This window comes from Trachurus japonicus, chromosome 3 (assembly GCF_045865225.1).
Source record: "Trachurus japonicus isolate A0001 chromosome 3, Traja_1.0".
NCBI lineage: Eukaryota > Metazoa > Chordata > Actinopteri > Carangiformes > Carangidae > Trachurus > Trachurus japonicus.
In genome coordinates this window covers 12845881-12858412 of record NC_140909.1, presented here as the reverse complement: position 1 = coordinate 12858412, position 12532 = coordinate 12845881, and the positions used below count along the sequence as shown (strand labels likewise).

The 12532-nt window shown below is 39.3% G+C and overlaps 1 protein-coding gene across 3 annotated transcripts; it reads right to left on the bottom strand.

Moving 5' to 3' along the window:
• Window positions 1-86: 86 nt before the first annotated feature.
• LOC146989697 (mitochondrial inner membrane m-AAA protease component AFG3L1-like) lies at window positions 87-12041 on the bottom strand. 3 transcript variants are annotated; one of them, XM_085762565.1, is made up of 17 exons: window positions 11804-12041; window positions 9141-9231; window positions 8948-9004; window positions 8727-8839; window positions 8227-8376; window positions 8040-8114; window positions 7194-7318; window positions 6807-7083; window positions 6567-6704; window positions 6288-6441; window positions 6086-6193; window positions 4293-4418; window positions 4027-4137; window positions 3266-3381; window positions 2930-3130; window positions 2314-2508; window positions 87-2034 (listed from the first exon to the last, which is right to left on the bottom strand). In XM_085762565.1, the coding sequence occupies exons 1-17, from the start codon at window positions 11921-11923 to the stop codon at window positions 1807-1809; spliced, it is 2385 nt and encodes a 794-aa protein (XP_085618691.1). In that variant the 5' UTR covers window positions 11924-12041; the 3' UTR covers window positions 87-1806. The 3 variants fall into 3 exon arrangements, with proteins under 3 accessions (XP_085618691.1, XP_085618693.1, XP_085618692.1); XM_085762567.1 differs by having other exon boundaries at window positions 8727-8833; XM_085762566.1 differs by having other exon boundaries at window positions 9141-9228; window positions 11804-12004.
• Between the last annotated feature and the right edge of the window lie 491 nt (window positions 12042-12532).

Genomic DNA, 12532 nt, shown 5'->3' with positions numbered 1-12532 from the left:
CTCATCAGAACAAGATCCTTCAAAAGAAGCTGGCAGGACTCAGTGGCCTGAAAATACTGGGGGAAAATAACCCAAGACAAAGCAGTGGAGTATAAAAACTGTTTAATATCGTTGTGAGCCACAACAGCCTCACATTTCATGTTTTTTTTCAGTGTGAAATCGTTAATCCTTGCCGACATGTAAAGAGGAATATTCATCAAAAAAAAAAAAAAACAGTACAGTGTCAACCAGGCACGGAGCACACAACATTTATCCTACATGCTGATTTACAATCAGGCTCATCATCATCACTCACTAGTGTTTTTTGAAAACTGAGAATGACAAAATGTTACAGTGTCGTGCTGGTTGGAGTCTTTAGCATCTAACGGAAAATCAGATTCAAATTGAATCCAAGATCAAGTAATTAAAAACAAACGACAACAACAACAAAAAAACACTCAGCACAGGAGCAAACTGGCCTAATCATTAAGAAACTATTAACATTTAGTTAACAGTGTCCTTCAAGCTCTTCCATGAGTGGTTCTCAAATACAGGAAATGAGAATGCTGCATGAATAGTTATCTAGCTTAGCTTGGTTGGCTCACAATTAAGAACACATTCAAACAAAAGCCACAACTGAAAGAAACATTAATGAATCCTGAACAGGAGCAATTTGTTGTTGCATTAATAAATGCTGGAGTAGGAGCTTTAATTTACTTTAAGCACTTGTTCACAGTCGGTGAAGTAAAGCACGTACGGTATCAGCCTGAAAGTCACTTTTCATCAAGACCGAAAAGTTGAGAAAGTCTTGCATAACCAGAGAGTCTTGTGAACAGTCAATAGTCCAGATGATATTTTAAGAAGCTGTAAAGATTGTGAGGTAGAGTGACCGGAGAGTTAAAAATTGCAATAAAACTGCAGCAGTGTGTTACGCCAACTTTTATTCTTCCTCAGCTTGTTTCCAGCGGTACAGTACGTTTGATTATTATTCGTGACTTACCGATGTCTACATCAATACTGACTCTTATTACTGTGAGACATCAACTTAAATAAATACATGTGATCTGAAAATATTCGTAACGTGTCATATGTGCACAGATTTACAAATGGCAGCTGCCTTTACTGATACATTAATGAGAACCAGGCTGAGGTCTGCAGAGGGATGTCAACTGAGATCAACTAACAGAAATGAAAGAATGACTTATTCGCCCAGTGACGTGAGGCAAGTTTGAAAACTAAAGTCAAAGGCATTTAAAATGTGAACACCTCGTGAAATTAAAAGTGTAAAAGACTGGATAAGGAGAATGAAAAAAAATGTGATGTAAAAAATGTAACTCTATGCGATACCATCATGTGATACCAGCACTGCAAGTTGTGTTACAGCAAGTAACACATAACTAATGTACCTTTCACATAAGGTCAGGTGATTATTATTCTTCTTTTTCATTGTTTTCCTGACCACGACTGCCAGTTCTTCTGTGGTAGTATGTTTGTCAGGGTTATTGCACTATAGAACACTATAGATATACTGTATATAAGACTGCATCAGAGTGCGAGGGTACAAGTGTGGAAGGCACCAATAGGCACTGCCCCATGGGCTTTAGTTTTCGCAAAACATAATTCGTGACTTTTTGGAATTTCCAGCTGAAATATAAAAACCTACAATCAATTTTTTTTTAAATTGAATTATCTTGGTCACTTAAGACCTGTGCAACACATCACCACTGCTCCTCTTGCAGCTGTCAGTGAGACGAGCCCAACATCACTGCGCTCAAATATTCATCCGAATCCAGTGGCACATTTGTTTTGAGGCAGCAGCGTGTCCACCTACAGGTAGAGCGCTGCTTTGTTTTGCCGATTCTGTAGGTGTTTTTCATCACCTTTGTTCTTGTTCCAGTTCTTTAGCCCTTCAGGAAGAGAGGTGTCCTCTTCATATTCCCCCAACCCTTCAACAAACTCCTCATAGGATGACTTCTCTTGAAACTGACGGGGTCCTAGCAGCTCCAACATGTCAGCCTTGTCTAGAAGCTCCTTTTCTAGAAGACGTTTTGCCACCTGCAACACATTTTAATCGATAGACAATATTCATTAAGGCTAATCCAGGCATCAATTAGCAGCATTTGCAGACTAGTAAAACAGATTTTCTTGTAAACTGAAAGCACAACTGATAACTGTAACAGTAATAGTTACAACCAAATGTATTATTAATAACTAGTAGTAGTAGTAGTGCCTGTCTTCACAATTCTTCACAATTAAGTAAACCACCTAATTTACTGTAATCACTCCTCATCTGTAGCTCTCTCCAACAGGTCTCACAGTGAAAACAGTTCCTACCTTTTCCACCATTTCCTTCTTATCAGTGACGAGCTGCAGTGTTCGCTGGAAGGCAGCGTCTATGAGCAGACGGACCTCCTGGTCTATGAGCTGGGCTGTCGTTTCACTGAAGGGTTTCTCTGTAAATATTCTGCCCGGCTGAGGAAGGTCAAAGGAAACCTGACCCATCGCCTCATTCATTCCGAACTCTACAACCTACAACATAAAGAAAAAAGAGTAATGTTAAGGCAGAATTGGAACATCTGTTTTAAAAAACTGGCTTTATTTGCAAATGCCATTGCTTCACTTCAAACTCACTGTTTGTTATGGGCCTCATTTTCCAGGCAAACGAGAGTTTGACCTACTTCTTTCTCCCATTAAATAAGGTCTGTGACTTTGAACTGAGCATCTGCCCAAACAGTCAGGACTATACCCTACATCTCCAAGGCACTACTTGTTATTGGAGTTGTGTAGAAAGAATAATGACATTGCTGCTATGTTTTTAATACAATCAGACCCCCACAATCAAATCCCTAATTATCTTTGATTGCCATCCTTCTCTCTGAATCCAGGATAACATACAGTACCTTACAGTATTTACAACAAGCATACAGTATGTTGTGATGATGCTTGTTACCTGTGCATAGGCAGACTGTGTGACTTTTCTGAGGTCATCTTGTGCTCCCGTGGTGACTCTATGAAGGAAAACCTGCTCAGCCACTCGACCACCCAGCATCATGCACATCCTGTCAAACAGCTGCTCCCGGGTGAACAGGAACTGTTCCTTAGGCAGATACTGGGCATAACCCAGACCTTTGCCTCTAGGAACAATGGACACCTGAGGGAGGACATTACAATCAGTCTTATAATCAGTGTATTGAATGGGAGAGATCTTACATTGACTAGAACAAAGTGGTTGCGGTGCAGATATCAACAAAGCAGTGCAGGAGAAAACAGAAACTGCTTTGAATACCTTCAGTAGGGGGTCTGCATGTTCTAAGAACCAGCCCACCACAGCATGTCCTGCCTCATGATACGCCACGGTAGTTTTCTCTGGAAGCTGCAGTACCTGAGTCTTTTTCTCCAGCCCTGATAGAGAGGAGAAGTTTTTACAAAACAACATTTTATATGCTTTGCACAGGTTACACTGGTCTACAAGGCGAAAAAAGCCTCGGAAACTAAAGTAGCTAAATTTGACCTGAGTTGGGCCACTGATAAAGGAAAATGAAGCCCTGAGTGTTAATTGACTGCAGTTTCCAAGATTCAGCAGTTAAAGCAGATATCAGTGGAATGTTTTTGTTAATATTTAAGTAATAATATATAAATATGTAATAATAAAAATTAGTCTCAAATTAAAGATACATTTACAAACTTCCATCTGGTACCATTTTCACTGCTCTACTGTACTTTCGAAGTAATGAGGCATCATGATCAGAGACCCACCTCCCTTAGGCAAATACAGTATATTCCCCTGTGTATCGATAATTATAAAACTTTATCATGATATATCTTGAAGCCAACCAGCACCTTTATCCCCTGTTTTTTTAATTAATCTAATTGAAAAATTAAAAAAAATAGCACATTTTATCTGAAAAGAAATACATAGCAAAACCTACTGCTTTAAGTCCAAAGCTGTCACTGCTAACTTAATCACAGTGTTTGACCCACATCGAACAGTCATTCTATTACAGTGCTGTAATAACACCAAGTGCATGAATGTGGTTTATAACTTACCCCCTATAACTCTTTCAATTGCCTGTTCAAAGTGATTAGTGTCGATGTGCCGGTTGAGGTGACGTGCAGCAATTAGAGCAGCCTCATTACACACATTAGCAATATCAGCCCCTGGACACAGAGGAGGACACCAGAATTGAGTTAGACACTGATGTGACAGGAAAAAAAAATGCAAAGAAGACAAATTGTTTAACTAGATTAATTTAAATGAAAACTGAGCTGTGTGTATGTAATCACATATGTAATCACACATCTCTTGTTCTTACCAGTAAAACCTGGGGTTAGTGCAGCTAGCTTTCTGGCCAAAGCCTCTACTTCTATACTGGAGTCCAACTTCAGAGGTCTTAAATGCACCTTAAAGATGGATGCCCTTCCTTTAATGTCTGGTGGGCCTGTAGAAACAAAAAGAAAAAAGAAAATATTTTTTACCATGCACCCTGTGAATACTTTGATGTTTACACATGATTTTTTTAAACCGACAGCTGGGAATGATGCAAAAGTAGGAGGTTGTGTGCGTGTGTGTGAAGAAGCATCTGAAGATTCAATTATCTGAGTGTTTTCTGGGCAACACATTGAATCGAAGGCAACTGGACTTGTATTTGTCTAGGAAGACGATTCGCCTCTTATCCAAGGGGCTTCATCAGTTCGTAACGCATCGGTCTGACTAGTCCTCGGATGCATCGGTCTGAAGTCAAGCTGCCTTCGATTCAATTCATTGCCCAGAGATAATGATGACCTGGATGAATGAGAATATCCATAAACAATTATCTGAGTGCTGCAACTACAGTTGAACCTGTGGTGACTCAACACATTAATCATGCAGTGAAACCCACACATTTTTTTAATGAGTGAAACATAGTGCAACAAGTGAATAAAACTCATTTCTGATATTAATAAGTAATGTGACTACTGTGAAACAACTTTATGTCAACAACACTGTTTACATGTAACCACAGGGAGACTGGGGGAAAAGTGAAACTAAACAACACAGAGAGGAGCGGTGTGTCCCATCCCTCATCCTGGCCTCCATTTATCTAATCCTTCTTTTATAGAAAGCCAGCGCTCTTGTTTTGACCCAGTTTTCTCTGTCACAGAGAAAACTGCCCTGCCCACCATTGTCCAGCACTGCTGGCGCAAAGCAAATTAGATCTTAGCTGGCAAAAAAAGATCAACCATTTCAAACAAAAAGATAAACAGGCCCAGCATGCAACACAAGTGAACAGGTGCAGAAAAGAAAAAGAAACCAGAAGCAAATCTAATAGGCTTGAAGCTCACATTTGGAAACCATCCAGTAAGAGTCTGAATGTTAGTAAATAGAAATCATCTGAAGCAGGAAAAATAAAGAATTAGTGCCTCGTGGATGGATGCTTCTGCCAAGCAGCCCAGTTACATGAAATATGGTCACAATCTCCAGTTCCTGAGTTACAGCATTGGACACTGGCCACAAGTGTTTTTGGTGCACTTTATGATAAAGTTTGAATATTTGAATATACAATGTCATCACTTCATCATTGATGTTAGATATTTCTGTTAAATTGTGTCATAATTAGTGTCTGCATTTTTTTGAACTGTGACCAAAAACATGTTTTAAAGATCATAGTGGTCTTGGCCTTTGACCTTCCACCACCAAACTCCTAATTAAGTTAATCCCTGAGTCCAAGTGAATGTACGTGGATGTATCCCTTAGAGCGTCGCTGGGATATTGCACTGATGAGAATGTGACGGACAACTCCACCAGCACTGAGGTGCAAGAACTCGCAAAGTTAAATCTGGGTCTGCTTGCACATTAGTGCCACACTGGCTAACTCTAGTTGCATAGAGCCTGGTATGCAGCAGCTGACTATTGAGGTGGCATGGTAATACGCTCATTCACGCATCAGCATGGAAATATAAAACACCAGCGGAGAAAAAACAGAGAAGCAAGAATAAAACTTATGTTGGTGAAGAAGAATTATAAAAAGGACAGTTAATTAATTAATTAATTAAATTTGGTTAATTAAGTTCGGAGCTTAGTAAATAGCTCAAACTGCTGACAACAGACAACAGTGCTACACTTTACCTATGTATATATGTCTATCAAAACGTCCAGGCCTCATCAGAGCTGGATCCAGGACATCAGCTCGATTGGTACCGGCCAAAACCACCACATTGGTGCTGCTGTTGAATCCTATAAGGAAAGAAAAGACCTCTTGATATCGATTTTTTTAAATTTTTAGCAGGAATGCCAGAAAGGTCCAAATACTAAATAAACTACTACCTACCATCCATTTCCACAAGCAACTGGTTGAGGGTGTTTTCTTGCTCGCTTTGGTCGCCAAAGTTCCCTCTGCCTCTCTTCCTGCCCACTGCATCGATCTCATCAATGAAAAGGATGCAAGGGGCATTTTTCCGAGCCATTGCAAACATATCCCTTATCTAGAACCATACAGGGTAAAGAGAAATAAAAAATAATGATGTTAATATTCAAACAAAGATTTGTACATTTGCTCTATGTTATAAAATAAAATAAATTATTTAGTGAAAAAGAAGGATAAACTCACCCTAGCAGGACCGACACCAACAAACATTTCCTGGAACTCTGAGCCGCTGACGGTGATGAAGGGGACGTTAGCCTCCCCTGCAGTGGCCTTTGCTAGCAAGGTCTTCCCGGTTCCAGGTGGCCCTGACAGCACTGCACCCTGAGAGAGCAAACACATAACAGTATGTCAGATATGATTTTTAGATCCTCTAGCACAAAATGACAATTAACTCCGTGTGGTTTAATAGTCATAGTAAGTGACCTTTGGGATCTTGGCTCCGAGGTCCTGGTACTGACGCGGATTCCTCAGGAAGTTGACAAACTCCAAGATCTCCAGTTTGGCTTCTTCACAACCTGCGACATCCTTGAAACGCACGTTGATGTTGTCTTTGATCATCTTAGCTTTGGATTCACTCATGCTAAAGGGGTTTGCTCCTCGCCCCTTACCTCCACGTCCACCTGCCATTGGTCCCTGACGCATGGCAAAAAGCAAAAAGCCCAGAAGAAGCAAGGTTGGGAGGACACTAAACAGAAGTGACCTGTGAAGAAGGAAAAATATCTTTAATTATTATAGCAGAACCCACAGGAATAAATCCCCTTTGCAATTGAGTCAAGTTGTTTTAATATAAAAATCTTAGTTCTTTCTTACCCATCGCTTTCAGTGCTGTAAAATACTGGCACTTTGCGTGAGGGATCGAGGCCCATTTCCTGCTGGACCATCTCCAGGTTGCGCTCAAATGAGTCAACGCTGCCAATGTTGAACCACAAATAGTTCTGGAACATGCAGACAACGGGAAAAACATTTAGCAAAAAACATCATGTACAGAATATGTCAATGTACTTGAAGGGATAGTTCAGCGTTTTTTGAAGTGGGGTTCTATGAGCTACAAATGCCCATTCAGTGCACTAGATGCAGTAGAAAGCCTTGTGCTGTTTGTGTCTAAAGCGAAGTCTTGCATTTTTTTATTTTACCATTAAAAAATGTGTGAATAGAAAAATACAAGTGTTTCAAGATGTTTGTCCATGATAATTTTCTCTATATAAAATGTGTTAGCATTATTATTACCCTGCATTGTTCCTGGTTGTCTGATGTTCTCATGTCATTTCATGTTCATTTTATAAACTGGCCTTATTGAGTGCAGCTCCAACATGCACATTCAACAAGTTGTCTGAATATGCAATGGATGAACTGACACTGAGGTTCTTACTGAGATGCTATATATTATAACACATGATGCAAAGAAGTAACACTAAGTGAAACATGAAATTCAGTCTCATGGTTTCCACTGCTGGTATGAATCGGTCATGCACATCAGTCATGCACACTAGCTTTCATCTTAATATGAGAAATCTGCCCCGCTAAATGTTTTTTTCCAAACGACCCCAAACGACATTATTTACAGGATTACTGAAATCTCATTATAACCCATGAACTCTGGATTCTGTCGCGGTTAACCTAATTTCATTAAGTCATTACGACACTGTTGAAACTAACCACTTCTGATGTGTTCACTCCGTAGGCAGGAATGACTTTGACATATTGTTTGTTGACAACCTCCAGATGATCCACCTGTGTACACAGCACAAGAAGAACCAATTTTGTCCACATGGCTGCAAACACAAACAAGAGACAAGAGATATGCACATTCAGGAGATATTAAAACACTCTTATCCTCTCTTACCAAACCTCTGCCCAAGTAGTGTTGCACAAAATCCTTCCAGGAGATCTGGACCCCCGTCTCTCTGAAGTAAAAGTACAGAAAAGCCGAGGCCATGCCTGCTGCACCAATGGCAATATTCCGTACTACTTTTTCATTCAAGGGAAAATCATGCTGTAAGATGGAGAAATATCGGAAGAGAGAAAATTAATGGACTGATAAATTGATTCTATGAAATGCTGTGTAAACACACTGTGGCATCAGTACGCCCTCAAAACTATGAGCACTGTTTTCATGGTAGAATTTGATGATAATGTTACTACACAAATTGAAGAAAATGTCATCTCACCACTTATTTCTGTTCAGTTTTTAATAGATTACAGACAATGCAACTTGCCAGCATTTTTTTAAAAATTTAGATCTTAGATGCCAACATTTTTGTTCATACGATCCACTTTATGATTGTTTATTTTGAATTTTAAGAAGTTGCATTAACAACGTAAAGAAAAGACAGTTTTCCTCACCTGAAATTGTGTCCACCAGTGTGATTGTTCCTTTTTTCTCCCTCTCCTTCTTTTGTCCTCATCGTCGTCGTTTGTGTCATTTCCCTGTCCTTCACCTCCCAGTGACTCTTGGTCTTTAGCATTTTCATCCAAAGAGCAACAGAGAGCAAAATGTCACAATGCAGCCAAACTGAGAAGAGAGGACGTCCACATGGTGCTTCCAGTAACAACACACTTCTCACCTTCAGATTTGTTGACGCCAGTGCTTTCTTCACTCTTTGGGAAAAACTTTTCAAAACCTAAATATATTTAAGAACAAACACACAAGATAAAAAAAAGTACAAATACCCTGCATCAACCCATAAAAAGCTTTAGTTCATCATCTACACTCATTAACTTCATTAAAGAGAGCAAAAGTAGGAGGATGTACATTACCTCTTGGTGGCTTGTTTGAGCTAAGTAACCGAGCAAGAGAGAAACTGTGTTGATAAAATCCTCCACATCTCCTTTGGATTAATGATGTCTTCTGAAATGAAAACACTGTATGATGAATATGTTAGCAGTGGAGGCAGGGCCATAGAAAGACCTGTGGGGAAAAATAATATAAAGCAGGGAGGTATGAAATCAACATATACATGTAATATGGTATCACAAAATGAAATGAAAACATGACAACCCAGTCTCATGGTTTCAATCATGCACACTAGCTTTCATCTTAATATGAGAAATCTGCCCTGCTAAATGTTTTTTCCAAGCAACCCCAAACAACATTATTTACAGGATTACTGAAATCTCATTATAACCCAGGAACTCTGGACCCTGCCACAGTTAACCTAATTTTATTAAGTCATTACAACACTGGTGCAGATAACTCACTTATACTTGACACTGAGCGGCTGCTATAAAGCCCACGTGGTATTTACTTATGTATCCGGGCAGAATAAACATGAAAGGAATCATTCTTCAAAGTTATTGACACTTTTGAAAGTAGATTAAATGTATTTCCCTTCCACAAAGGTGTAAGAGCACAGCTGGTCCAGGATTTTTGAGACCATTCAACACTATTACTGATATTTGAAAATATTATGTTAGTGCAGATATTAACATAAACACCAATACCAACCACAAGAACCACCATTCTTCTCAAAGATATTCGTTGTTTTGATGAGAGCACTGTCTGAACATTCACTCCAAAGTCTCCCTTGAGGGTTTGATTGGCTTGATCATATGGATACGACATCATTTCCATAATACTCATACCATTCAGTGACCCACTTGTGCCCTATGGCAAAAACCTGACACTGGGGCCGTTACAGATGCACAGCTGTTAAGTTTGATCACTTTTATCCTGCATGAACTCTCTCTCAAAGTCACTTCGACCTTTTCGCTCTGCCAAATTAGGATCAACTACCTGCTAAATAAGTCTATACAGAATAATATGTTTAATTTTTATATGTATAGTTTTGAATGAATAATCACATGACTAAAATTAATTAAATAAAACATTCAATCAAATGAACATAAAATGATCTTCCCACATACAAACTAACACCAGTATATCCCGATATATATTTATCAATAGAGCTGTGCAATATGCAAAAAATAATAATAATGTTGGTCTGATATTGTGATTTGTGATTTGAGCTGGAATAGTTACTCTGCTTTTCATTTTCACTTTTTCACAAAATCTAAAACTGATGTGGTAATTGCATTTTACATCTTGAGAATATAATTTGTTGGCGTACTCTGGGTAATAACAATGCACAACAATACTGTGAAACATTTATCAAAAGAAACAGCTCCTGTAATTTGGACAAGGCAGTTTTGATTACACTGTAGCCTAGTTGTGCTGCTCTAATTATTAATAGATAATGTGGATGAATCCGCAGCACCTGAACATTTACTATCAACAGGGCCGGCTCAAGCCTCCTCAGGGTCCAAAGCAAAATTTTATTTTGGGGCTGCAAATAATATTGAGTATTGATTATTTACACATCTACTATGAATTTATTTGATTGTCTAATCTGTGATTACGAATCACCATCTTAGCCTGGCTTGTTTTTGTTTTTTTACCCCATCGATGGTTTTTAATCTGAAATGGTACCAAATTCTGCTAAATGTGCAGCCTGGGGCCTAATTAAAGTCACAAATAGACAATGTAAATGCATAATCTGCTTTTATATTTTTGGTTTTAAATAAACTGTAACAACAATGTGAAGTCCAACAACAGCAATTAAAGATTTACACAGAATCTCTCTAAAGTTAATTGCTCTTAGGGACCTGTAGTGGTCACGGGGCAGGTGCTTAGTTCGCTTATGCCTTGGGCCGAGTCCTACAAGAGCTGCACAGTGCATGAACTGCAAGGTTCAGGTAATCAGTTACTTAGGTATTGCAGAAAATATTAACAGTTTGAACTTGACAGGTTCTATTATTGTTAATTAAAAAACAAAAGTGCCTTGAAACAGATCAGTAGTGTGCAAGGCACCTCACCGGGCATGGACTACATCCTGTTTTGAAGGCATTTTGAAAATTCAGTCAAGAGGAAATCTAACCTCCAAATCTGAAAGTCCATACTTTACTAAGTTCTGTGTCTGCAAAGTTTTGGTTAAAATCTATTTTTGGAATTAATGCAACTGAATGAATGAATGAATGAATGAATGAATGAATGAATGAATGAGAAACATTTTCTGGACGCGCCCCCTTCAACAAATGCACATGAACAGAGGCACGCCCCCCCCTCACATTATGAAACAGAGTAATTTCACTTCAACTCAACATAATCAAAGGGACACATCGCGAGAATACAAACAACTGAGGAATGTCATATAAACAATGTTGCAGTTTGTTTGTTTACATGCTTTTTTAGTAGGGGGATGGGCTGTTGCCTGCTGCACCACAGGAACACTGTGTCCTTTCCCACGACAGAGTTCCAGCACCGCCGTGAAACTCATGCAATACACTGTTGTCCAACGCACATAAAAGTAGCTTTTGTAAAAGAAAACAATGCATGAGGTTTCTTTCCTTTTTTTTTTAAACACAGTAACAACTTTCTGTAGCCTACTAACAAAACAAAAACGACACTGGTGGCAGACACGTACCGACAGAAGCGTGCTGCTGTTGCGAAAAGTAGCGGAGATTGTTGACAACTCGCGGCTCCACGTCCGAACCGCCCGCACGCGGTTCCGAAAGGGTCCGACACTCACAGCGAGAAGACCCATGTTGTCCACCACTGTCTCTGTCTCTGTCTCTCTCTTGGCTCCACTCACTGGACTTGACTGTGGCTGTGCACCGGAGCATCAACAAGCAGCAAATCGCACCCCGATGCCTGCACCAGTCGTCTCGCGAGAACACGGTTACAAAAGTGCAGAGCGGCATTTCCCTTGGGACCAGCGTGGTGTCCGTTGTGTCTGTGTGCAACCCAGTCTCAGATTTATGTAACGGTCATAAAGTCATGGTTGCAGCTCATTCATTTACATAAAGTTATGTCCATACTGTTTCAAAAAAAAAAGTTGATGCTGCTATTTGGCAGACTTTTTGTTTCTTTTTTACCAATAAATTACTTGCAATGCACTTTTGTTGAACCCCAACCGTAGATTGATTCTAGCCTTTAGTAATTGTAGGTGAATAAGATATAAATAAAGGCTTCAAATACCCTATGAATAATTTTCATTGTATTATTTTGTAATACATTGTAGGGTATGCATTGTATCATGTAGTAGGTGGCATGCAACGTTTGACTTCCACTGCATTTCAGAGGGAAATATTCAGTCAGTCCACATGAAGTCTGAAACTATTTTAGCTGGTTTCTATATCATAGAAAATACAGT

Coding starts and splice junctions, on each gene's coding strand:
- LOC146989697 (XM_085762565.1), bottom strand. CDS start 11,923: ATGGGTCTTCTCGCTGTGAGTGTCGGACCCTTTCGGAACCGCGTGCGG. Junction 6,705..6,806: donor TCGGAGCCAAGATCCCAAAG/GTCACTTACTAT, acceptor TTGCTCTCTCAG/GGTGCAGTGCTGTCAGGGCC. Junction 3,131..3,265: donor ATGCAGACCCCCTACTGAAG/GTATTCAAAGCA, acceptor GTCCTCCCTCAG/GTGTCCATTGTTCCTAGAGG.